This window comes from Pongo pygmaeus, chromosome 1 (genome assembly GCF_028885625.2).
Source record: "Pongo pygmaeus isolate AG05252 chromosome 1, NHGRI_mPonPyg2-v2.0_pri, whole genome shotgun sequence".
Lineage (NCBI taxonomy): Eukaryota > Metazoa > Chordata > Mammalia > Primates > Hominidae > Pongo > Pongo pygmaeus.
In genome coordinates, this window is record NC_072373.2 from 115,319,332 (window position 1) to 115,342,231 (window position 22,900).

The window sequence follows — 22,900 nt, forward strand, 5'->3', positions numbered from 1 at the left end:
CACATTCATGTCATAGTTACTTAAGGAGATTGCCATCCAGCTTAATAAACTGTCCTTTATGAGCATAATTTAAAATTACTAAATATTAGTTTCATTATTTGTCTATGTACATAACTTGTTTGGACCAAATTGGTCAGGTCTGCTGAAACATGAGTTGTACATTTTGACAAAGTTTTCATTTTAATTACTCGGTTAAAGTGCCCAGTTGGATGAATTTCTGTAACAGTTGATGATTCAGAGACCTAGGATAAGTTGATAACCTAATGATGCATTTCTCTTATTCAGGATAAAAGAAGTAAATGAGACTAACAAACGAGTAGAACAGGAAATTAAAGTGGCCATTTTCACCCTTATCAATGAAATTAATAAGAAAGGAAAATCTCTCTTACAGCAGCTAGAGGTATGGTTCAAAGCCAAAATAAAACAAAAACTGCTTCTCTTGCTCTTCAGCTGTTTTTAATGTTTATTGAAAACTATTTTAGATGGGTTGGGGGGTATGGAAATAAAGTAAAACTTAAAATAAGGTTTTTAAAATTTACTTTTAGAAAAGAGACCTTTTCTAGTTAGTTACTTTGCGGCCCAATTTAATAACACTGTCTTTAGCTGTATACCTTAGGAAATAGTGATGTCCTCTTAGAAATCAAATAATTGTTACTAAGACTGGGTATGGTGACTCACACCTGTAATCCCAACACTTTGGGAGCCCAAGGCAGACAGATCGCTTGAGCCCCGGGTTCCAGACCAGCCCAGGCAACATGGTGAAACCTGCCTCTACAAAAAATACAAAAATTAGTCAGGGTGGTGGCATGCACCAGTAGTCACAGCTACTCAGGAAACTGAGGTGGGAAGATCGACTGAGCCTGGGAGGTCAAGGCTGCAATGAGCTGTGATTGTGTCCTGCACTCCAGCCTGGGCAACAGAGTGAGACCCTGTCTCCAAAATGAAAAAAAGAAAAAGAAAAAAGAAATGTTACTAAAATGTGATGTACATAAAGCAAAGTAATCCCACCACATTTCTTCCCCACCCCCTTAAGATGGGGCCTCAATTTAACTTTTCCATATAGATGCATGTTGGGCTTCTGCTTGAGTCATTTGTGTGTTTTACCTTATTTTAAAAATGTTTCCATAGTTTTGCAGAAAATGCTGCTCATTTTGAAATTTATGGACCTTAAACTTAGTGAAAATTTTGTGATACTGGTATTTATATTGCCTATTTTGAAGTTAATTTGTAGTTGTAAGTTTCTAGATGAAAATCTAGTCAGTTCGTGAAATCTAAATTTTTAATCAAAGTCTCCACTGCCCATTTGATTTATTTTTAGCAAATTTCAAATATGAGTTTTCTGGGAAATTGAAGTTTCAGAAAGAGAAATATTTCGTGATTGAAAATTTCATGCTCTGGAAAGTTGAAATTTTGGAAAGAGAAATATTTCCTGATTGAAGATTTCATGCTTTTAACTAGGCTCAGATGATATGGGGATTATTTTTTCTGCACCATTGAATAGTAATAATGAAATGATTTATTTGATTACTTCCATTAACCTCAAATTGTCAATAGTTTTTTTTTTTCTGTCCCATCTCTTCATAGAACCCTTTAAAAATATTAGGTGCATAGTTACATAAAAATGAAATGATGTCAGTAGAATGTTATCTCTGAATGGAATACATCTTTCCAGTGAAACACAATTTGTGAGATTAAAAGTACTCTTGGCCGGGTGCGGTGGCTCACGCCTGTAATCCCAGCACTTTGGGAGGCTGAGGTGGGTGGATCACAAGGTCAGGAGTTCGAGACCAGCTTGGCCAACATGGTGAAACCCCATCTCTACTAAAAAAAAATACAAAAATTAGCCAGGCATGGTGGTGTATGCCTGTAATCCCAGCTACTCAGGAGGCTGAGGCAGGAGAATTGCTTGAACCCAGGAGATGGAGGTTGCAGTGAGGCAAGATTGCACCTCTGCACTCCAGCCTGGGCGACACAGCAAGACTCCGTCTCAAAAAAAAAAAAAAAAAAAGGACTCGTGCAGATTCTTAAAGTTGTGGGTCCCTTTTCCTACTGTACACCAGTCTGTTGCATTTAACCCTAATAGGTTTTTTCCCCCAAAAGGACCCATGTGAATAGAGAGCACTTAGTAACTGTTTTTGGTACACTTAAACTTACTGTAATACATTTGAGCTGTACGTCTAAAATAGTATTTGTAAAACCATTTCAAGAGTTTCTGAATTAAAAGATGCTTCTTAAGATCCCTTGAGCCTGGGAAGCGGAGTTTGCAGTGAACCAAGATTGCACCACTGCACTCCAGCCTGGGGGACAGAGTGAGACTCTGTTAAAAAAAAAAAAAAAAAAAAAGCCTCTTAAGGCTAAAAAGTGTATACAAATACCTAATGGTAAATACGCCACATACTACTAACATGATGATAATTTTAAAATAGATGTTTTCTAGTGTAATGTGTTCTTACACTTCGTAGAAGAAACGTTTTTCTAAGCTTTATAAAAGAAACGTAGTAAACCAAACTTCTGTCAGTTGAATACTCTTATCCATTGATTTACATTATAAAATGAACAGCTTCTTTCCTTAGGAAAAATATTGTCCAGAAAAACCAACTTGAGTCATTTTTTGAGAGAAAGTTTTTAAGAAAATAGTGGATGAGTTGTTTAGCATGCTGAATGTCAAAAGTATGTAGGACGTTACCCATCCCTCCTGGGGTGATTTTAGTTCCCATAAAGCAGTTTATTTTTCCTTTGCAGTGTTTCTCTGAGATTGGTTTTTGCAGTTTGGTCAGTCCTTACTTCTTTGTTCTCTGTGAACTTCTGTCATATCAAAAGTTTCCCTAATTCTACTCTTAGAACTCTGGAAGTTATCTTTTTCATTTTGTCTTGTATATTTAAGAGAGATTTTAACTTCATTCTCATGCCATACCAGGAGGTGGCACTGGTGACACAAAATTTTTTTGGCCTTTAAAGTGTATTAAGATTACATACATTTATTTCTAAAGTTAGCTCCTTATGCTATAAATACCATATATTAGATTAACCTAATAGGAAGACACTATTTTTAACAGACATGTTGATAGAAAAGTGACATTAACTAACATTAATTTCTATATGTGGAATATCCTTTTTAGCTTAGAGTACTAAGTTTTAGTCCCACTTTTGTTAGTGGCTTTTCCTCTGATGATAGGCTTGCTAAATAATCATGGAGCTTATTCACTTAGCCCATTTTTAAAGGAAGTATAGGTATTGTGCCCATTTGCATTAGAAATATGGGGTTGATTTTTTTTCATATAGAATTCTACAGCGAAGCTCTTGTTCTGTTTCAGAATGTTACAAAGGAAAGACAGATGAAGTTACTACAGCAGCAGAATGACATCACAGGCCTTTCCCGGCAGGTGAAGCATGTTATGAACTTCACAAATTGGGCGATTGCAAGTGGCAGCAGCACAGCACTACTATACAGCAAGCGACTGGTGAGACACATACTGTTTTTATTTTTCTTTAATGGACTTTATTAAGATATATATTCAGTGAACTGCACCTGTTTAAAGTATACATTCTAATTTTGGCAAATGTAGCCACCACCACATCAAGATACAGAAAACTTCCATCACCCCCCAAAGTTTCCTCATTCCACTAGGCAGCCACTAATCTGATTTCTATCATTTTTTAGAATTTCATATAAGTGAAATTATATAGTATGTACTCTTTTGAAGATACCTAGTATCTTAATGCACTTTATTACCCAAAATGGCAGAAATTCAAGTATGTACATTTGATTTGATTGCTAATTTAAATGTTGATGCTGCCTAATCTGAGGCTGACACTGTGGGAATATATGTGCTTTTTTTCTTAATGTCTTTATCTTATCTTTTCCCAATTGATACTTAATTTTGAGACTAATGTGGATTTTTTTCCCTTTAAGATTACTTTCCAGTTGCGTCATATTTTGAAAGCACGGTGTGATCCTGTCCCTGCTGCTAATGGAGCAATACGTTTCCATTGTGATCCCACCTTCTGGGCAAAGAATGTAGTCAATTTAGGTGAGAAATAATGAGTTTTATGAATATAACTTGGAACACTGAATTAAAAGGAGAAAAAAAGCAAATTTAGATAAAATTTTTAACTTTAAAATATAAAACTAATGTTTTACATTTTATGTAAAAATATGTTGTTATTCATTGGAAACTCACTTTAGCTGTGGTTTTGTGTGGCTGTTATTACATCTTAAGAAAGTTGAGAGTCTACTCTGTATATTGTTTTTTAATGTGTGCTGTTTCTAGTCCCCCGACCCTCCATCTTTTAAATTTATATTGACTGTTTCATATAGAAATCTTAGCAAATGATTCATTGTCTGGAATAATTTCATAGATGTTTAGTTGTTTAATTAAGCCAAATTGTGCATTAGCGACGGACTTTTAGGATGCCAGTGTGTCCAGTAGTTAGGTCCTGAGGAATGTTTGAAAGATAAGAGTAGCTCTTTTCACATGGAAGAGAAATGGATTTTGCTTTTGTTACAGCATAGTATGGACCTAAAGACCATAGATGAAAGTTACAGAGAGCACAGTTAAAACACATGCACACAAACTTCATAGCAATTAGAGAGCTATTTACAGATTGAGTAAACTCATTTTCAGAAAGTCCTAAACAGTGGGAATTGTAAAAGCAGAGGCTGGTTGCCCTTGTGTTTAAAAAAAAAAAAAAAGTAATCTTTGCGTAAAAGAAAAAAAATTATATTCAAATTTAGCTATAGCCTTAGTTCTGACATCAGCCAGCTGTTTTTGTGTGACGTAGACCTGAGAATGGTTTTTACATTTTCAGCTGGTTGTAAAAGCAAACAAAAACCAAGGACTGTGAGACAGATCTTATGTGGCCTGCCAAGCATAAAATATTTACTCTATAGCCCATTACAGGGAAAGCCTGTCAACCTGTGCCTTAAATCACATCTTCCTAAAATTTGGCTTCTATCCCTAGAAAGCAATGGCTCCATAAAAAGCAAGGAAAACCATCACGTCTAAGGATATAAGTTGTTTAAAGCATTCAGTATTTCCACAGAAGACGATTTTGTGACATTGTAATGCTCTGCCTTGCATATTTTAGCAATTCAAAGGCAGATGGAATCAGTATTGGCAATCTTGAGTATCCTTCAGTAAGTCTTGTCATGGGAGAATTGATTTAGATTGATTAGATAGGCCTCTTCTAATAGATATCTCTTTTAGTGTCTTAATTTTCTGTATGTCTATGTAAAAAAGAATAAGGACAGAGAATATATTTTTCTGAATAACCAAGTCATTTATTCAGCTTTGGAATGTATTAAGTTTCTGATCATCGTCATCGTCTTTAAACTGACTCCATTCCCTGCTGTACTGTTGGAGCTTTGAGGTGCTGCTAGTTGTCAGAGGAAAGAGGAAAACATGGTGATTACTCAACAAAGTAGATGATTTAGTTGATTATATGCAAACTCTCATTTTTTAAATTTTTCAGGTAATCTAGTAATAGAGAGTAAACCAGCTCCTGGTTATACTCCTAATGTTGTAGTTGGGCAAGTTCCTCCAGGGACAAACCACATTAGTAAAACCCCTGGACAGATTAACTTAGCACAGCTTCGACTCCAGCACATGCAACAACAAGTATATGCACAGAAACATCAGCAGTTGCAACAGATGAGGATGCAGCAACCACCAGCACCTGTACCAACTACAACAACAACAACACAACAGCATCCTAGACAAGCAGCCCCTCAGATGTTACAACAACAGGTAAGTATTGTGCTACCACATTATTGATAGAAATTATGAAGCCCTCAACACTACACTTTTTCCTATATAAGTAAATTACACATTTCAAAGTTACTAGCAAGACTTTGAGCATAGTTCAAAAGTCAGAGTTTAAATATTTGCTATGGTTATGATGGTGATGTAAGGGAGCTGTGAAGAAAGGCAGTAAGTAAATTGTCTTGGGAAACAGAATTAATTCAGTAATACTCTGAAAGGATGTAAGTTCTTATCCTTTCACATCAAATCTTTTTTGTTTTCCACGTATAATTGTGTGGACCAAAGGACCAGACTGTTTCTGCCTAGGATCTGATACGTTCCTTAGGCATTTGTTCAGATCTTTCCTATACCTGTGTGTCTTTTGCTCTCTCCACTGCCATCCCAATCAAAACTATTACTGCAGGATGGGATACGTTAATGTTGATACGCTTTAAACACACATATAGAGAAAAAGAGAGGGAACGGGAAAGAGAGAGAGAGAGAGACAAGGGAAATTAGGGAGTGATACACAAACTAGTCATTACCAGTCCTCTGGGGATTGGGGCTAGTGATAAGAATTATTTATACTTTTTACTTTATACTCTTTTATCTTGACTGAATTATTTTTATGATTACATTTTATAATTAAGAGATAAATTTATTTTAAAATTATTACATAAATTGTAATTTCTACTTTTTGTAGCCTCCTCGATTGATCAGTGTGCAAACAATGCAAAGAGGCAACATGAACTGTGGAGCTTTTCAAGCCCATCAGATGAGACTGGCTCAGAATGCTGCCAGAATACCAGGGATACCCAGGCACAGCGGCCCTCAATATTCCATGATGCAGCCACACCTCCAAAGACAAGTATGCCTAGAGTTACATTTGTAAGAATCCTACAATTTTAAAATTAAAAGACACCATTTTCTTAATCACTTTTTGGGAGCAGGTCATTGATGTGTTTGAGAATTTGATTAATGCTGTATGTCCTCTTGTCCCAGAAAAATAAACATACACATGAGATCTTGTGTTTAATTTTAAGAGCTTTTAAAAAATGCTTTAAGTGCATCGTATACTATGGGTTAAGAAACCCTGATGTAGTTAACCCATTTAATTTGCAGAAGTGAAAAAAATCTAATGAGCTGGTGATTTTAGCCACAATCACAAAAAGCAATGATAAAATAGCAAGAACCTTAGTTTCCTGAAAATGCTGCTCTGCTCTTTTAATGTGGCTTTTTGATTCTAATATATAAAAAGGGCTTTGAGAGTAATAGAGCTAACTATATGTTTTTTGTTTTCTGTTTTTTTTTTTACCTTTTCTCTACTCAAATATTCTTCCTTTTAGGATGTAGATACGCTTTAGTAAGTGTATTTAGAGATATGTTTTATAATCTTTGCCTGGTTATGTTTATATGGGAGATACGAGTATACAGTGAGGCCACTTTTTCATAGGATTTCTAGTTATAAGATAATAGAATTTATTTTTTAACTCTTAGAATGATGTTTCTCAAAACGTGTTTTAAAGACCATCAGAATCACCAGTCAGCTCTGGTGGAGTGGGCGACCTTGTCAGAATAGATTCCAACCATAACCACTGAATCAGAATTTCTAGGTGGGGAGTACTCAGTAATATTTAAGTTTGTACTAAGTCTCTCAGGTCAATCTGCATACTAAAATTGGAGAAACACTGTCCTAGAACAGTGGTCCTTCAACTTTGTGGTCCATGTACGCCCAGAAAGAGCTTTTTAAAATAACGCGCTTGTTGGCTGGGAGTGGTGGCTCACGCCTGTAATCCCAGCATTTTGGGAGGCCGAGGCAGGAGGATTGCTTGAGCCCAGGAGTTTGTGACCAGCCTGGGCAACATAGCAAGACCCCGTTTCTATTTAAAAAAAAAAAAAAAAAGAAAAAATATATACTCGCTCACATTTGAAGGCTTTCATTTAAAATTTCCATTATAGGTTTAAGTTTAAATAGTTTCAAAAGCTATACTTTATAGCATATTGTAAATATTGATGCTATAAAGTTAAAAAACCTTTACATTATTTTAAATGAATCCACTGGAATTCCAAATACCCTAGCAAGCTCTCCTTGGACTTGAATTTCACTTCTACTTCAACAGAGTTTTATCTTACTGTAAGATAGTTTTATTTGATAGATATAGATTAGCCTATTGTAAATTTCTGCAGGAAAAAATGTTTGTTGTAATAAATTGTTAAATTTCCAGTGACAATAGGGTTATTATTAAGATTTGAAACTTTTTCTGTGGACCGAATTATCGTTATATCTCCACAATTGTTGAAACAAAATGGGTGTATTTACATGGTTTAAGACTATTAGAAGATACAAAACTCTTTTGGATATACATTTCTTTGAGCTAGATGGACACTTTTTACTTCCTGCTTCTGGTTATGTATGTTTGTATGCTGTTACTTATTTTTAAAATAAGTCAGAATTCAACATTGGTTTTTATTACTAGTTTTTTGGGATTTGTTTTTATGTAATGCTCAGGAAACGTGTTTACAAAATTATGTATTTAGGAATTAAAAGAATTTTATTGTAATATCCCTCAATTCTTTGAATTTTTTCTAGATTATAAGCTGAGAAAAGGATCTATCGAAACTATTTAAAAACTTTTTTTCAGTGACAACTTCATTTTTGTTAATCATCAAATATTCTAACCCATTTGAAGGTTTGTTACCCAGGTTTTGGAGTCAGACACCCAACATCATTATTTCCAATTGTAACTTTGATTATTTCTACAGGTTTTTTTTTTTTTCCCTTCCTGGTGCGGTGTGCCTAGAATAAGATTTAGGAATGGTCAAAGATGTGGTGTTCTTTTGTCAAGGGTGGGAGAAGGGCAGTTGCGAAAGTGGTGGAAAAGGAGATCCAGCGGAGCATGGCACATTCTCAGGCAAATCAGATTTTTGTTTTTTCTTTTTAAAGAACACATACAAAAGGTTGAGGGTCTGAACATTTATTTCCTTCACACTTTTCACATAATCGTGTACCCCTTAGTTCATGGAAGGCCTTCAAGTATTTCTAGGGGCCAAGTACACCTTGTCAGAGCGCAGAAGCTACACAGACTAATGAATCATCTCAGAACATTTTCCTTAGACTTTGGGTATACCTCTGCAGAAATCACTGGATGTTATTAAGCATTTTTAGTTTTTAAATATTTCAAATGATTTATTTATATGTGTAGAATTAGTTTTCTTAAGATTTTCTTCTATATTGTCTTAAATGATCCTCATAACAGCCCTCACAATGAAACAAGTGAGATATTGGTATCCACATTTCTAAATGACTGAGATTATGTGATTTGTCTAAGGTCACACAGTATTAGAGTCAGGACTTGATGCCATTTTTCTTTTCTGTAAATTCATTGTTCTTTCTACCACTTCAAGCTGCATTATATATCGTTTTTATTAGAAAAATGACTAAGGGTCGAAGAGGAATAATGACCGAATGGTAGTTCTCTTACCCCGGTGTTTGAAAATTTGGAGGTTTACAGATCCTCTATTACATACTTCCTTCTTCTGAAATAAGATCATATCACCAGGCTGATGTGTTGGGAAATTATTGGCAAGTCTGCCTTTCCCTAGATACTACACAAAAATGAATAGAAAAATGAAAAGGCTGAGTTTGAACTGTTCTTCTCCTGAATAAGTTTGAAAGGGCCCACTTCTTTGTTTCTTCTGTTTCCTTCCTAAACTAAAAATTATAAAGGTATGGTTTATATTCAGCGATTCTGGCAGATCAAGTAATGATAATGTCTTCTTTCTTATTAGCACTCAAACCCAGGGCATGCTGGACCCTTTCCCGTAGTATCGGTACACAACACCACAATCAACCCAACGAGCCCTACTACAGCAACTATGGCAAATGCAAACCGAGGTCCCACCAGCCCATCTGTTACAGCAATAGAGCTAATCCCCTCAGTTACCAATCCAGAAAACCTTCCATCGCTGCCAGATATTCCACCCATACAGGTTTGTATTTAAGTTGAATGAGGCTTCATTAAACTTAATGTTAATTACAGAGTTAGAGTATTTATTTCAGAGTTTCGTTTTTTTTTTTAATTCAGGATCAACATTTCCTTGAAATTTCTAAAGAGTAAAGTCTAAATCACTAAAAGTCTTCATCCATTCTAAGTGAAACTTTCATCAACATCCTCTCTTTCTGCATTCCCCACCCACCTTCTCCTCTAGCCTCCAGTTAACCATCTTTCTATTCTCTGTTTCTGTGAGATGGACATTTCTAGATTCCACATGTAAGTGAGATTAGTCAGCATTTGTCTTTCGGTGCCTGGCTTATTATACATAGCATGATGTCCTTTGGTTCCATTCATGTTGTTGCAAGATGACAGAATTTCCTTCTTTTTAGAGGCTGTATAGTATATTCCATTGTATATGTATACCACATTAAAAAAAATCCATTCATCCATTGATGGACACTTAGATTGCTTACATATCTTGGCTATTGTGGATAATGCTGAAGTGAACATGGGAGTGCAGATAATTTCTCTGATGTAACAATTTGAGTTCTTTTGGATATAAATTTTAGTGATCTCTTGCATTGCATGGTGACAACAGTTGATTGATAGTGTATTATATATTTCAGAATTCCACAAAGGGATTTTTAATGTTCTCTCCACAAAAAAATGATGGGTTAGTGGGGTTAGATATGTTCATTAGCTTGATTGAAGCTTTCTATAACATAGATCAGAACATTACATTGTACATCATAAGTAGACACAATTGTTATTTGCCAGTTAAACAAAAAAGAGTTAAGTATAAATATTTGAGTCTTGAAAAGTTATTTAGCTAAAACTAGCATTCCTCAATATTTTAAAGTTCTGGGGAATTGAAGGTCATATGAATAGCAAATTATGGGACTATCTAAACAGAAGTACAATAATGGTGGATTAATATCACTTTTGCTAAAAGGCTAGTTACTCCCTTTCTACACCTGCCACAGGCAAACGCTGTTCAGATGATGCACTCCTGGTGTGAGTTTGGAGCCAGAGAGAAGACCCAGGACCAAAATGTGGTTAGATCTTTGTTGTTCTTCTGTTAGATCCAAAAGGAGTAGTCAGTTGGGCTGAGAAAAGGATGGGGTTAGAAGGCCAAGATAGTAGACACATTGAGGCTTATACTGAGAGGGGGAAATGATGGAGGAGAGGAATAGATGGAATGTGAAGGACCTTTGAGTGAGGCCTTTTGCCCCTTTCAACTGAAGAAAAGTATCCTTTGGATCCTTCTGAAATTTCACCAGTTTGTTTCAGTTTAAAGCATTTTCTTTTAAAACGTAAATATAATCTGCCAGCATTATACTGAATTTAATTTTATGCATTGTATGCGTTACTTTCATATCTTGGAGTCCGGGGTCACCATAGGAACAAGGAGCAATGAAACTGTTGTAACAGTAGCACCCTTGATTCTTTCTGTGGCTGCAGTTTAATGTTTTGTTTTAGTGGGTTTTAATGGGCTTATGTAAGAGTTTTAAAAGATATTTCTATAGCTTCAAACATTTTTTAAATTTTATTTAAAGTAAGTGTGTATATTTAAAGTAACAACATAATGTTAAACATATACATAGTAAACTGGTTACTATGGTGAAACAAATTAACATATCCATCATCTCACATAATTACCCATCCCCCTGCTCCTGTAAGAGCAGCTGTAATTTACTCATTTAGCGAAAATTTTGAATACAATGCACTATTAACAAAATTGTTCAGAAATCACTAACATATTGTGAATTCTCTTAACCTGATTGCTTCCCTAATACTAGGAGAAGTCTTTTTTGGCTGAGGGAATGGTAGTTCTATTGGTGATGAGAGGACTGGATGGTACAGAATGGAAACTTTTAAAATATAAATTAAAAAGTAACATTTCTAAGTTAACAGCTTATAGTTAGTGAAGTGCTTTCACAGGCAATATATGTTTAATGCTTAAAATCACCTGATATGTAATATCCCTGTTTTATGGATAAGAGTAAGAGAGGTTTGTATAACCGCCTAACGGGTTATCTGACCACCACACAAACAAAATCAATTCACGGAGACCATGGCACTGCAGTAAAGAGTTTAATGACGCGAGGCCACCCACGCCACGTAGGAGGCGGAGTTATTACTCAAATCAGTCTCTTTGAAGGCTTGTAGTTTAGGGGTTTTTCTTTTTCTTTCTTTTTTTTTTTTGAGATGGTGTCTAGCTCTGTTGCCCAGGCTGGAGTACAGTGGCGCAATCTCGACTCACTGCAACCTCTGCCTCTGAGGCTCAAGCTATTCTCCTGCCTCAGCCTCCCGAGTAGCTGGAAGCACACGCCCCCAGGCCCGGCTAATTTTTGTATTTTAGTAGAGATGGAGTTTCATCATGTTGACCAGGCTGGTCTTGAACTCCTGACCTCCGCCTTGGCCTCCCAAGGTACTGGGATTACAGGCGTGAGCCACTGCTCCTGGCAGCTTAGGGGTTTTTCAAAGGTAGTTTGGAGGAAGGGGTGGGGGCAGTAAGGCAATGGGTGCTTGCTGCTGATTGGTTGGGGAATGCAGTCATAAGGGTGTGGGAAAATCCCCCTTAATTGCTGAATCGCTTCTGGGTGGGGCCACAGGAGGGCTTGTTGGAGGGCTTGTTGGGTCCAGGTGGAGCCATTGTCTGTGTCAGACATGCAAGAAACCTCAAAAGATATCTAAAAAGGCCAATCTTAGGTTCAGCAATAATGATGTTATCTGCAGGAGTAATTAAGGAAGTTGTCTGTCTTATGACCTCCAGAGTAATGGCTGGCAGTCCTTTATGTCAACACCTTAGCAGAATTCAGGCTCCTTTTCTCCTCCTAGCCTGGTGGTCTCTTTTTAACTTTACAAAGGCAGTTGAGTTTTGGGGAAGGGCTATTATGTAAACTATAAACTAAATGTCTCCTAAAGTCAGCTTGTCTCAAGCCCAGGAATAATTAATGTCAGCATGAAGGCTAAAGGCAAAGAAGAGGGAGGTTGACTAGATCAGATCCTCTCTGACTCTTTCACTGATACAATTTTTGCAAAGGCAGTGATACTGTTTGGCTCTGTGTCCTCACCCAAATCTCACCTCAAATTGTAATCCCTACTGGTTGAGGGAAGGACCTGTTAGGAAGTGATTGGATCATGGGGGTGGTTTCCCTCATGCTGTTCTCACAAGATCTGATGGTTTTTAAAGTGGCAGTTTCCTCTGCACTCATTCTCTCTCCTACTGCCTTGTGAAGGTGCCTGCTTCCCCTTTGCCTTCTGCCATGATTGTAGGTTTCCTGGGGCCTCCTCAGCCATGCAGAACTGTGAGTCAATTTAAACCTCCTTTGTTTATAAATTACCCAGTTTCAGGTAGTATCTTTATAGCAGTGTGAAAACGAACTAATGCAGTTTCATTGGTGACTTTCCTAGAGTCACATGATAGATAGAAAAGTTGGAATTTTAGGCTGGGTGCAGTGGCTCACGCCTGTAATCCCAGCACTTTGGGAGGCTGAGACGGGCAGATTACCTGAGGTCAGGAGTTTGAGACCAGCCTGACCAACATGGAGAAACCCCATCTCTACTAAAAATACAAAATTAGCCGGGCATGGTGGTGCATGCCTGTAATCCCAGCTATTTGGGAGGCTGAGGCAGGAGAATTGCTTGAACCTGGGAGGTGGAGGTTGCGGTGAGCCGAGATCACGCCATTGCACTCCAGCCTGGGTAACAAGAGTGAAACTCTATCTCAAGAAAAATAAATAAATAAATAAGAAGAAAAGTTGGAGTTTTAAGTCCAGACTACTAATTATAAATCCAGTTCTTTCTCCACACTACCTGTAACAATACCAGGGAGGTAGTTTGGGATTGTAGGCCTGGAAACACATGGTATTGAGAGCTTTGGGCAGCCAGAGGTATGCACAGTATAACAATGTCATTCAGTTTTTACTAAGCACTTACTGTATGCTAAAGTCCTCAAGCATTGAGAATAAGATAAACAAGACTTGGTTCTAGTTCTTAATAACCTTACAAAGGGAGAGGCAAGTATCATCGACTTTTTAATTGAAATTCAATTCATGTACCATGAGATCCACTCTAAAAATGTACAGTTCAGTGGTTTTTAATGCATTCACAAGATTGTACAACCAATACCACTAATTCAAGAATATTTTCATCACCTCAAAAGAAATGGTACTCATTAGCAGTCACTCATATCCTTCTCTTCCAGCCCCTGGAAACCACTAATCTACTTTGTCTCTATGGACATTCCACATATGAATGGAATTATATTTGGCCTTTGATGTCTGGCTTCTTTTACTTAGCATAATGTTTTCCAGGTCTATCCATGTTTTAGCATGTATTAGGATTTCATTTTTTTATGGCTGAATAATATTTCATTGTATACATATATCATTTGTTCATCATTGAACATTTGCTTTTCTTCTCTGGCTGTCAGGAATAATGCTGCTGTGAGCTTTCATTTACAAGTTCATACAAGTATGAACGTAGTGTACTAGGCTGTTGTTGCATTGCTATTTATAAAGAAAAGAGGTTTAATTGTGTAACTGTTCTGCAGGTTTACAGGAAGCATATTCAAGCACATTTATGGATTATTTTTAACTCTTTTTCTACTGAATTTGGCTAGATTAAGAATTCACATGGAGAAAACCTAGCATTAGCATTAGTTTAAGCTGGTGAAATAGCCAAGACAGCTAAGTTTAAGACTCAAATGTAGAGGTGAAGTCTCAATTTTCTCTTGCCTCATCAAGAAAAACTTCCTCAAGGACTGAATTGTACTTTAGTGTGTAGATATGAGATATATTTGTTGGTCAAGATAGAGTATGGTATATGCAATGGCTTGAGGGAGCGAAAAGGCACAACTGGAATAATATAGAAGCGAGTTGTTATACAAAATAGAATAGATGAGGAATTATTTGTATAGCTTTTGATTATACAGGGTCAGATGTATTAATGATATAGTTAGGTAACTAGAAGAAATAAAATGAAGACTTTTAGCATTTACATTTTATTTATGCAAGAAGGTAATAGGAGATAGTAAATGGAAAACAGGGAATGTTTTGTAGTATATTTAGTGTTTCACTTATGGTACAGTACATGTATCTCATTAATCAGTTTTAGAACATTTCTGTTTATTGGTAAAATGTAATATTTTCTTGATAATCAGTAGAACAGCACCTAAATATGGAATCCTTTTATTAGGTTCAAGGCCAAGTCTTCAATACTGCATAACACTAGAGCATTTCTGGAAACATGGATCACTATTAATGCACTTGTGTATTTTCTTTAACAAATATCTGAGAACTTACCATGTATTAGACCCTAAGTACTGATTATACAAGGATCAAATGGAAATGGTCCTTGACCTCAAAGAGTTTCTTATATAATAGGGAGACAGTTTTTTTTTGCTGTTGTGCTTTTTTTTTTTTTTTTTTTTTTTAGATGGAGTCTTTCTCTGTTGCTCAGGCTGGAGTGTAGTGGTGCAGTCTTGGCTCATTGCAGCCTCCGCCTCCTGGGCTCAAGCAGTTCTTATGCCTCAGCCTCCTGAGTAGCTGGGACTACGGGCGTGCACCACCCCTCCCGGCTAATTTTTTGGATTTTTAGTAGAGACGGGGTTTCACCATGTTGGCCAGGCTGGTCTCGAACTCCTGACCACAGGTGACCTGCCCACCTCAGCCTCCCAAAGTACTGGGATTACAGGCGTGAGCCACTGCACCTGGCCGGGTGACGGTTTTCTAAACAGGGTCAAAACAGTGAGCTTATTGGTACAAATGGATGTGTAAATGACAGTGAAAGAATAGAGGCAGAAGATCCTACATCTGCCTGTGGAAGTCAGAATAAACTTTATATGAGATAATCTTAAATTTGGACTTGAAAGATAAATAGGCAAGTGTTAGCTAGTCAAGGTTAGTTAGAAGGCAGATATTCCAGATAGGAATTCTGTATGCTGAAGCAACAAAGGGCATGAAAGGAGTGTGAGATTCAAAGCAGTTAGGTATACTGTAGATGATAATTTCAAATCTGAGGTCAGATTTTGTGACTTTTCTTTTTTATGATGACTTTGTCACTGTTTTATTTTAAGCTCTCTTAAACCTGGGTGCAGTGGCTCTGCCTGTAGTCCCAGCACTTTGAGGAGGCCAAGATAGGAAGAGCACTTGAGGCCAGGAGTTCGAGACTAGCTTGGGCAACATAGCAAGACCCAGTCTCTACAAAAAAAATTAAAAATGAGCTGGGCATCTTGGCATGGACCTGTATTCCTAGCTGCTTGGGAAGCTGAGGCAGGAGGATCCCTTTAGCCCAGGGGATCAAGGTTGCAGTGAGCCATGATCGTGCCACTGCACTCCAGCCTGGGCAGCAGAGTGAGACCCTGTCTCAAAAAAAAAAAAAAAAAATAGAATCTACCTCATGGATATGTTGGTAAGATTAAGTTTGGTACCTGACATATAAGTATTTAATAAATGTTAGTTGTTATGATTATTTTTCTCTTCCTTTTCTTTTTCACCAGCCCTCATTATTAAAAAGTAAGCTTTGGGAGGAAGGCCTCCTATTATGCTTTCGTATTATGCTTAATAGGAAAATTATAAACATTCATCCAAGTGTGTTGAGTACTTTGTACTTGTCTTGAGGAACAGTAGGGATAAGAGAGACCTGCTGTCTCCTGGCCTGTTTACAGGCCCTGGAAGCTGGGTAAGAGTTAGTAGGGAGACGTCAGCAGTAAATTTTATTAGGAAAAAGGGCAGAATTTCAAATCCCACAAGGTCTGAAGGAACTGGGCACTTTTGAAGAACAGAAAAAAGGCCAGTGAAGAACAGGAAAGAGAGAAGGGCCTAGTTCTATAGAGGAAAATGGAAACTAGATCAGGTAGGGCCTTTGTAAGCTGCATAAAGGATTTTGGATTTTATCCTAAACTCAATGAGCAACCATTTTTGAAGGGTTTTGGTGGGGTAGGAGCAGTGTACCTGACCTATCAGATTTGCCTACTTTTTAAAGGCCTTTATGAGCCATATAAAACCATTGTAGCTTTTAAAAAAGAAAAAGGAAAAAAACAAAAATAGCTCTCTACCCCATTCTTTCACCTAACTAAATCCCAGCACTATAACCAATTGGTGTACATCCTTTCAGATTTTTCCCTAGGAATATGGAAACACGAATTTAAAAACGTGTGTGTGTGTCTGTGATTTATTTTGGTTTATTTTGTTTTGTTTTGTTTTGAGACAGGGTCTCACTCTTTTGCTGAGGCTGGAGTGCAGTGGTGCTCAAGGGATCCTTCTGTCTCAGTCTCCTCAGTAACTGGGACTACAGGCACATGCTACCATGCCTGGCTAATTTTTAAATTTTTCTTTTGTAGAGATGGGGTCTTGCTACTAATTGTTGACCAGGCTGGTTTTGAACTCCTAGTCTCAAGTGATCCTCTTACCTTGGCATCCCAAAGTGTTGTGATTACAGATATGAGCCAACCTGGCCATCCTGTAATTTTTTTAAGTAACAGAAAATGAGATTATACCACATGTACACACCTAGTGCTACAAATACTGTGTTGCAAGTTTTACATTTTTTTTTTTTTTACAGTTTTGGTTTTGGACTTTCTCTTTTCTTTCTTTTTTTTTTTTTGAGATGGAGTTTCACTCTTGTTGCCCAGGCTGATATGCAATGGCACGATCTCGACTCACCTCAACCTCTGCCTCCCAGGTTCAAATGATTCTCCTGCCTCAACCTCCTGAGTAGCTGGGATTACAGGCGTGCACCACGATGCACAGCTAATTTTGTATTTTTAATAGAGACAGGATTTCTTCATGTTGGTCAGGCTGGTCTCAAACTCCCAACCTCAGGTGATCTGCTCACCTCGGCCTCCTAAAGTGCTGGGATTACAGGCGTGAGCCACCGCGCCCAGCTGCTTTTGGACTTTTTCATGTCAGTTCTTAGAGCTTTTTTGTGTTTTAATCCATATGGTATTCCATTTCATTGGATGTTTTTTAGCCCTCTGTTGGTGAACTTTTGGTTTATCTCTCATATGTTACTATTAAAAACAAAGCTGCATTTGTGAAAAGATGTTAACATCATTAGTCATTAGGAAAATGCAAGTTGAAACCACAGTGAGATGTACCACGACATACTTATTAGGATGGCTAAAATTAAATAGACTTAACATTAACCATAGCAAGTATTGGTGAGAATGTGGAGGAACTAGAACCTTCAAACACTGTTGGGATTGTAAAATGGTACAATCACTTTGAAAAAAGTTCAGCAGTTTCTTTAAAAGTTAAACGTGTTATCTGTCATAATGATTCAGCCATTCTGCTTTTATTTGCCAAAAGAAAACAGGAAATATTTCTATACAAAGATTCATACTCAAATGTTTATAGCAGCTTTGTTTGTAATAAGACAAAAACTGGAAACAACCCAAATGTCCACCTGCAGATAAATGGATAAACAAATTGTGTGTTCATATAATAGAATAGTAACTAACAGTGAAAAGGAATGAACTTGATCCAACAGCAAGGATAAATCTCAGTTATACTGAGTGAAAAAAAGATGAAAAAAGCATACAGTATATAATTTAAATTATATAAAACTCTAGGAAAAAAAACTAAAGCTGAAGGAAGCAGATGAGTGGTTGGTTGAGGACAGGTTGTTTGAGAGAGGGATTGATTACCATAGGGCATGAGGAATCTTAGGGGTGATAGATATGATCTGTTCACTATTCTTGATTTTGGTTTCCCAGTTGTAGACTAAGTGACAATGCATTAAACTTTCACATCAGATCCTACACTTTGAATATGTTTAGTTTATTGTACATCATTTGTACCTTAATGTCATTTGTAAAAAGCTGCATTGAGGCACAATGAGTGAATGAGTTAAGTTTTAAACACATATTTCTGTAAGCGAAGTTGGTAGAAGTGTAATTACTGGGCCAAAAGTAATTACACATTTAAATTTCACATGGATATTGACAAATTGCTCCACAAAAAATATTGTGCCAGCTTATATATTTGAAAATGCCCATTTTTGCATTGTCTTCCCAATACTAGGTAAATTAATCATTCTTCCATCTTTTCCAATGATGGATTAAAATGACATTATTAATTTTATTTTCATTTCTTTGATTGGTGAAATTGGTTTTCTTATGTTCATTGATTATTTTTATTTCTTCTGTAAATTGTCTTTTGTGAAATATCTTTGCTCATTTTCCTGTTGGACTGTGTTTTTACTTTTAAATCATGAAAATTATTTATATAATACTTATTTTCCATGTACTTATTCAGGGATGCTCAAAAAACATTGCTTTAATGAATAAATGAATTAATGTCTTTCCAGTTAGACTTCTAACTTTATTTATGGTGACTATCCATGTCTAGTGAAACCCACAGGTGAATGCTTCAGTTAGCACCTATCTGTTGGAGGTTATAATGACATCAGGGATGTCCTTTAATGTACTTCCTGTTTGCCTCTTCCTGACCTGTCCATCCTCTACCCTTAGAGTTATCTTTCTAGCAAAAGATACAAATTGCAGGTGAGGAGTATAAAAAGGAGTGGAAATAGGTAACATGGGATTTTCATGTCAGTTATCGAATCATCTTCCCCCTTCTGTTTTTAGGTGGGATGCAGCCCCATTTTCATCTCTGGCCCATATTAGGTACTCCCCCCTCATAACAAATCTTCCTGTTGACTTGAGTTGCAGCTAGGGATTCACCTGTAGTCACAGCTTTACAAGTGTATCCTTGGGCAACAGCTATGACCACAGGGTAACACAACTGCTATTGTCCTTTGATTATCCCTCCAACTAACCTACTGCCTACTCTCACCTTCAGCCCTTCATGTCTCTGGCATGGGTTTTGTTTTGTTTGTAATCCCAGTACTTTGGGAGACTACGGTGTGCAGATTGCTTGAGCTCAGGAGTTGGAGACCAATCTGGGCAATGTCGCAAAATCCCATCTCTATTAAAAAAAAAACACAAAAATTAGCCAGGTGTTGTGGCACATGCCTGTAGTCCTAGCTATTCAGGAGGCTGAAATGGAGGGCATGGCTTGAGCCTGGGAGGTGGAGGTTGCAGTGAGTCAAGATGATGCCACTGCTCTTCAGCCTGGACAGCAGAGCCAGACCCTGTCTCAAAAATAAATAAAAGAAGAATATGACCATTTCTTTTATGAAATAGTGTAAGATTTAAGGTAATAGTCATACTTAAATAATTTTTTTTACTCTTTCTTACACATTTTCTCATTTAATCATTGGAGTTGTGCAATATAGGTGGCATGTTTTAAAGATAGGAAACTGACGTTCAGGTTGAGAACCAGCCCAGAATCATAGTTATGGGTCTTCTGGCTTTATCGTACTGCCTCTAAGTAAGGGAAGGGCTCATATGTACTGTTGACTGTGCCCTTTTTTATTGTAGGAAGGGGCCTTATGTGTCAAGCTAAGGGCTTTCTGTGGGCTATAAGAATTTTTCAGAGTTTTAGAGCTGGGTACTAACATAATTACATTTCTGTTTAAGTGAATGATTGTGGACATTGAAATGGAGGGATACTGGGGACAAGAATACTGATAAATAGGTCCTGCAGCAATTTTGAGAAACGGCAGAAGTGTCAGAGCATGTCAGCTATTTTCATAATAGAACATATAGGATTTGTTTTGCTCTGAGCACCTAGTTGTTTGTTGAATAATACAGTTTTATCTACATAAACTTTATACTGTGTGGGCCCTCAGTGGACCCTAAGGAAGCAATAATAAGGCTCAGCTTGATATTGGATAATCTGTTAGTTTATTAATAAACTGAGTATAAGCAGTGACATAAAATTAATAACTTCTCTGCTTTAATCAAAGCAAATTTGTCTTTATCTTCTTTCTCTTTAGTTGGAAGATGCTGGCTCAAGTAGTTTAGATAATCTACTAAGTAGATACATCTCAGGCAGTCACCTACCCCCACAGCCTACAAGCACCATGAATCCTTCTCCAGGTCCCTCTGCCCTTTCTCCGGGATCATCAGGTAAAGCAAACGGGTATTACCTTATTTTTTTAACACCTTAAAAAAAAGTCTCAGTATCTGTCTTAGTTAGAATTCTCCAGAAAAACAGAATAAGTAGGAGGTCTACTTGAAGAGAGAAAGGGAGATTGAGAGAGATTTATTTTAAGGAATTGGCTCATGTGATTGTGGGTGTTGGCAGGGAGATCAGGCAGGCTGGAGACCCAGGTAAGAGTATTGTTACAGTCTTGAGAAAAAATTTCTTCTTTGGGGCATGAGGAGGTAGGGGAGAGAACAGGGCTCCATCTTCTTTTCTCTCTTAAAAGGGCTTTACCTGATTGTATGAGGCCCACTTGCATTATGGAATATAATCTACTTTTCTCAAAGTCAGCTTATTTAAATGTTAATTAATCCCGTCTAAAAAAATGCCTTCACAGTACCATCTATACTGATGTTTGGCCAAACTGCTGGGTGTCATATCCTAGCCAAGTTGACACAGCAACATGTTTTTTTCTTGATTGTTCTTTGTAATTATTTTTGTTCAAATACTATTGGTACTCTTTCAGTAACTGAAGCTATATTAATATATATCTGTAGTCTACACTATTTGGAACTCCAAATTACTCAACCCTTAGTATATTCACAGTCTTTTATGGGTTTAATCTTATATTTTACAATACAGAGGGTCAGTTGAAGAGTTCTTTGGTTCCAAGTCAACTTTAAAACACTTTGTAAAATAATGAAACATGGAAAAATTATTTAAAAAAATAAGAGCTGAAGAAGGGCAGGTTAATTTTCAAACTGTAATTTTAAAATAAACATTTTGCTGAAAACTATTAAAATAGCCATGATATGTAGCTCTCTTCCAAAATCCCAGTGGTTTTATTAACCCTATTACTCAGTGATTCAACTGGGACTCTTGAATACATGATTGAAGCAACTCCAAACAGGTTAACAGTCTAGAAGTGTTATTGAATGTATTTTTCTGATGTAAATTAAATGTTATTTTTTTCTTACTAAAACACACCACCTCCTTCTTTCTAGAGGAAGAACAGTTCACATGTAAATATGGATTTTCCATGAGATGCAACATTAACATTTTTTAAATCACATAATTTTTAAGGTTTAATAAGAATTATTTCGGGACTTCTGAAAATAATTAATGGGAACCTAAGTAGAATATTTTATCAAATAACTTGTTGAGGGATGGCAGATAACGTTTTCTTGGTCTGTTTTGTTGACTGGATAGTGGTGCCCTGAGGAGGATTCTGAGGTGATGTCTGGACACAGCTGAGAGAAGCTGGTTGATGTTTCCTAATGGTTACACATGCATCCCTGACTTTGTGACTAGATCTGATTTCCAATAATTTTTTAGCTGGGTTATAATAATCTTGAATTCTGTGACCGGTAGGTAGAATTCCAAATATTCTTATATGCATTGATATTCATTTTGACTTACTACTTTTTAGGTTTATCCAATTCTCACACACCTGTGAGACCCCCAAGTACTTCTAGTACTGGCAGTCGAGGCAGGTGAGTATTATGTTATTAATAATTATTTTTTTCCTTTTTGTTAAGAAAAATAGCAAATATATATAATAAAAGTAGAATATTACAATGAACCCCTGTATACTTAACACCCAGCTTTAACAGTGATCAAATAATGGCCAATCTTGTTTCTTCTATACTTCTGCCAATTCCTTTCTGGTCTGAATTATTTTGAAACAAATCTCAGTCATTTCACTTGTGACTGTTTCAGTATATATCACTTAATGAAAGGAACTTTAAAAATTTTATAACCACAGAACCATGATCACACCTAAAAAAATTTAACAACTCATTCTTTAATATCAGTAGAGATCCAGTTAATGTTTAGTGTTCCCAATTTTTGTAACAAATACCTTTTAAAAAAAAACAGATGATTTCTTTGAATCAGATGCAAATAAGCTCTATACATTGCCATCAGTTTGTTTACGTCACTATCAATTTATTTGTTGTAAAAAAAAAAAATGTAGTTTCTCCTACAATGTTTTCCCGATTTCTCCATCTTGTCATTTAAGTACATTGCCTCCTGTTTTTTTGTCTAAGTTGGTATTTAGGTCAAGAGGGTTGATCAGATTTAGGTTTGATTTGGGGGAAGGGAGAGCAAGAAGACTTGGTAGTGTAGTGGTAGCGTATACTTCCATCAGGGGCGAATTATGGCTGGT

The 22,900-nt window shown here is 36.7% G+C and overlaps 1 protein-coding gene across 5 annotated transcripts in view; it reads left to right on the forward strand.

Moving 5' to 3' along the window:
* TRIM33 (tripartite motif containing 33) overlaps positions 1 to 22,900 on the forward strand; it is a 124,718-nt gene that overhangs the window by 86,614 nt on the left and 15,204 nt on the right. For 3 of the 5 annotated variants that reach the window (XM_054463272.2, XM_054463281.2, XM_063651695.1), the window contains exons 6-14: positions 286 to 400; positions 3,315 to 3,461; positions 3,914 to 4,031; positions 5,473 to 5,747; positions 6,445 to 6,609; positions 9,531 to 9,731; positions 10,720 to 10,791; positions 20,585 to 20,717; positions 22,163 to 22,226. In XM_054463272.2, coding sequence (XP_054319247.1) covers positions 286 to 400; positions 3,315 to 3,461; positions 3,914 to 4,031; positions 5,473 to 5,747; positions 6,445 to 6,609; positions 9,531 to 9,731; positions 10,720 to 10,791; positions 20,585 to 20,717; positions 22,163 to 22,226 — 1,290 coding nt within the window. The remainder of the gene's footprint in view (positions 1 to 285; positions 401 to 3,314; positions 3,462 to 3,913; positions 4,032 to 5,472; positions 5,748 to 6,444; positions 6,610 to 9,530; positions 9,732 to 10,719; positions 10,792 to 20,584; positions 20,718 to 22,162; positions 22,227 to 22,900) is intronic. The other 2 variants (XM_054463290.1, XM_054463300.1) reach the window with 1 other exon arrangement.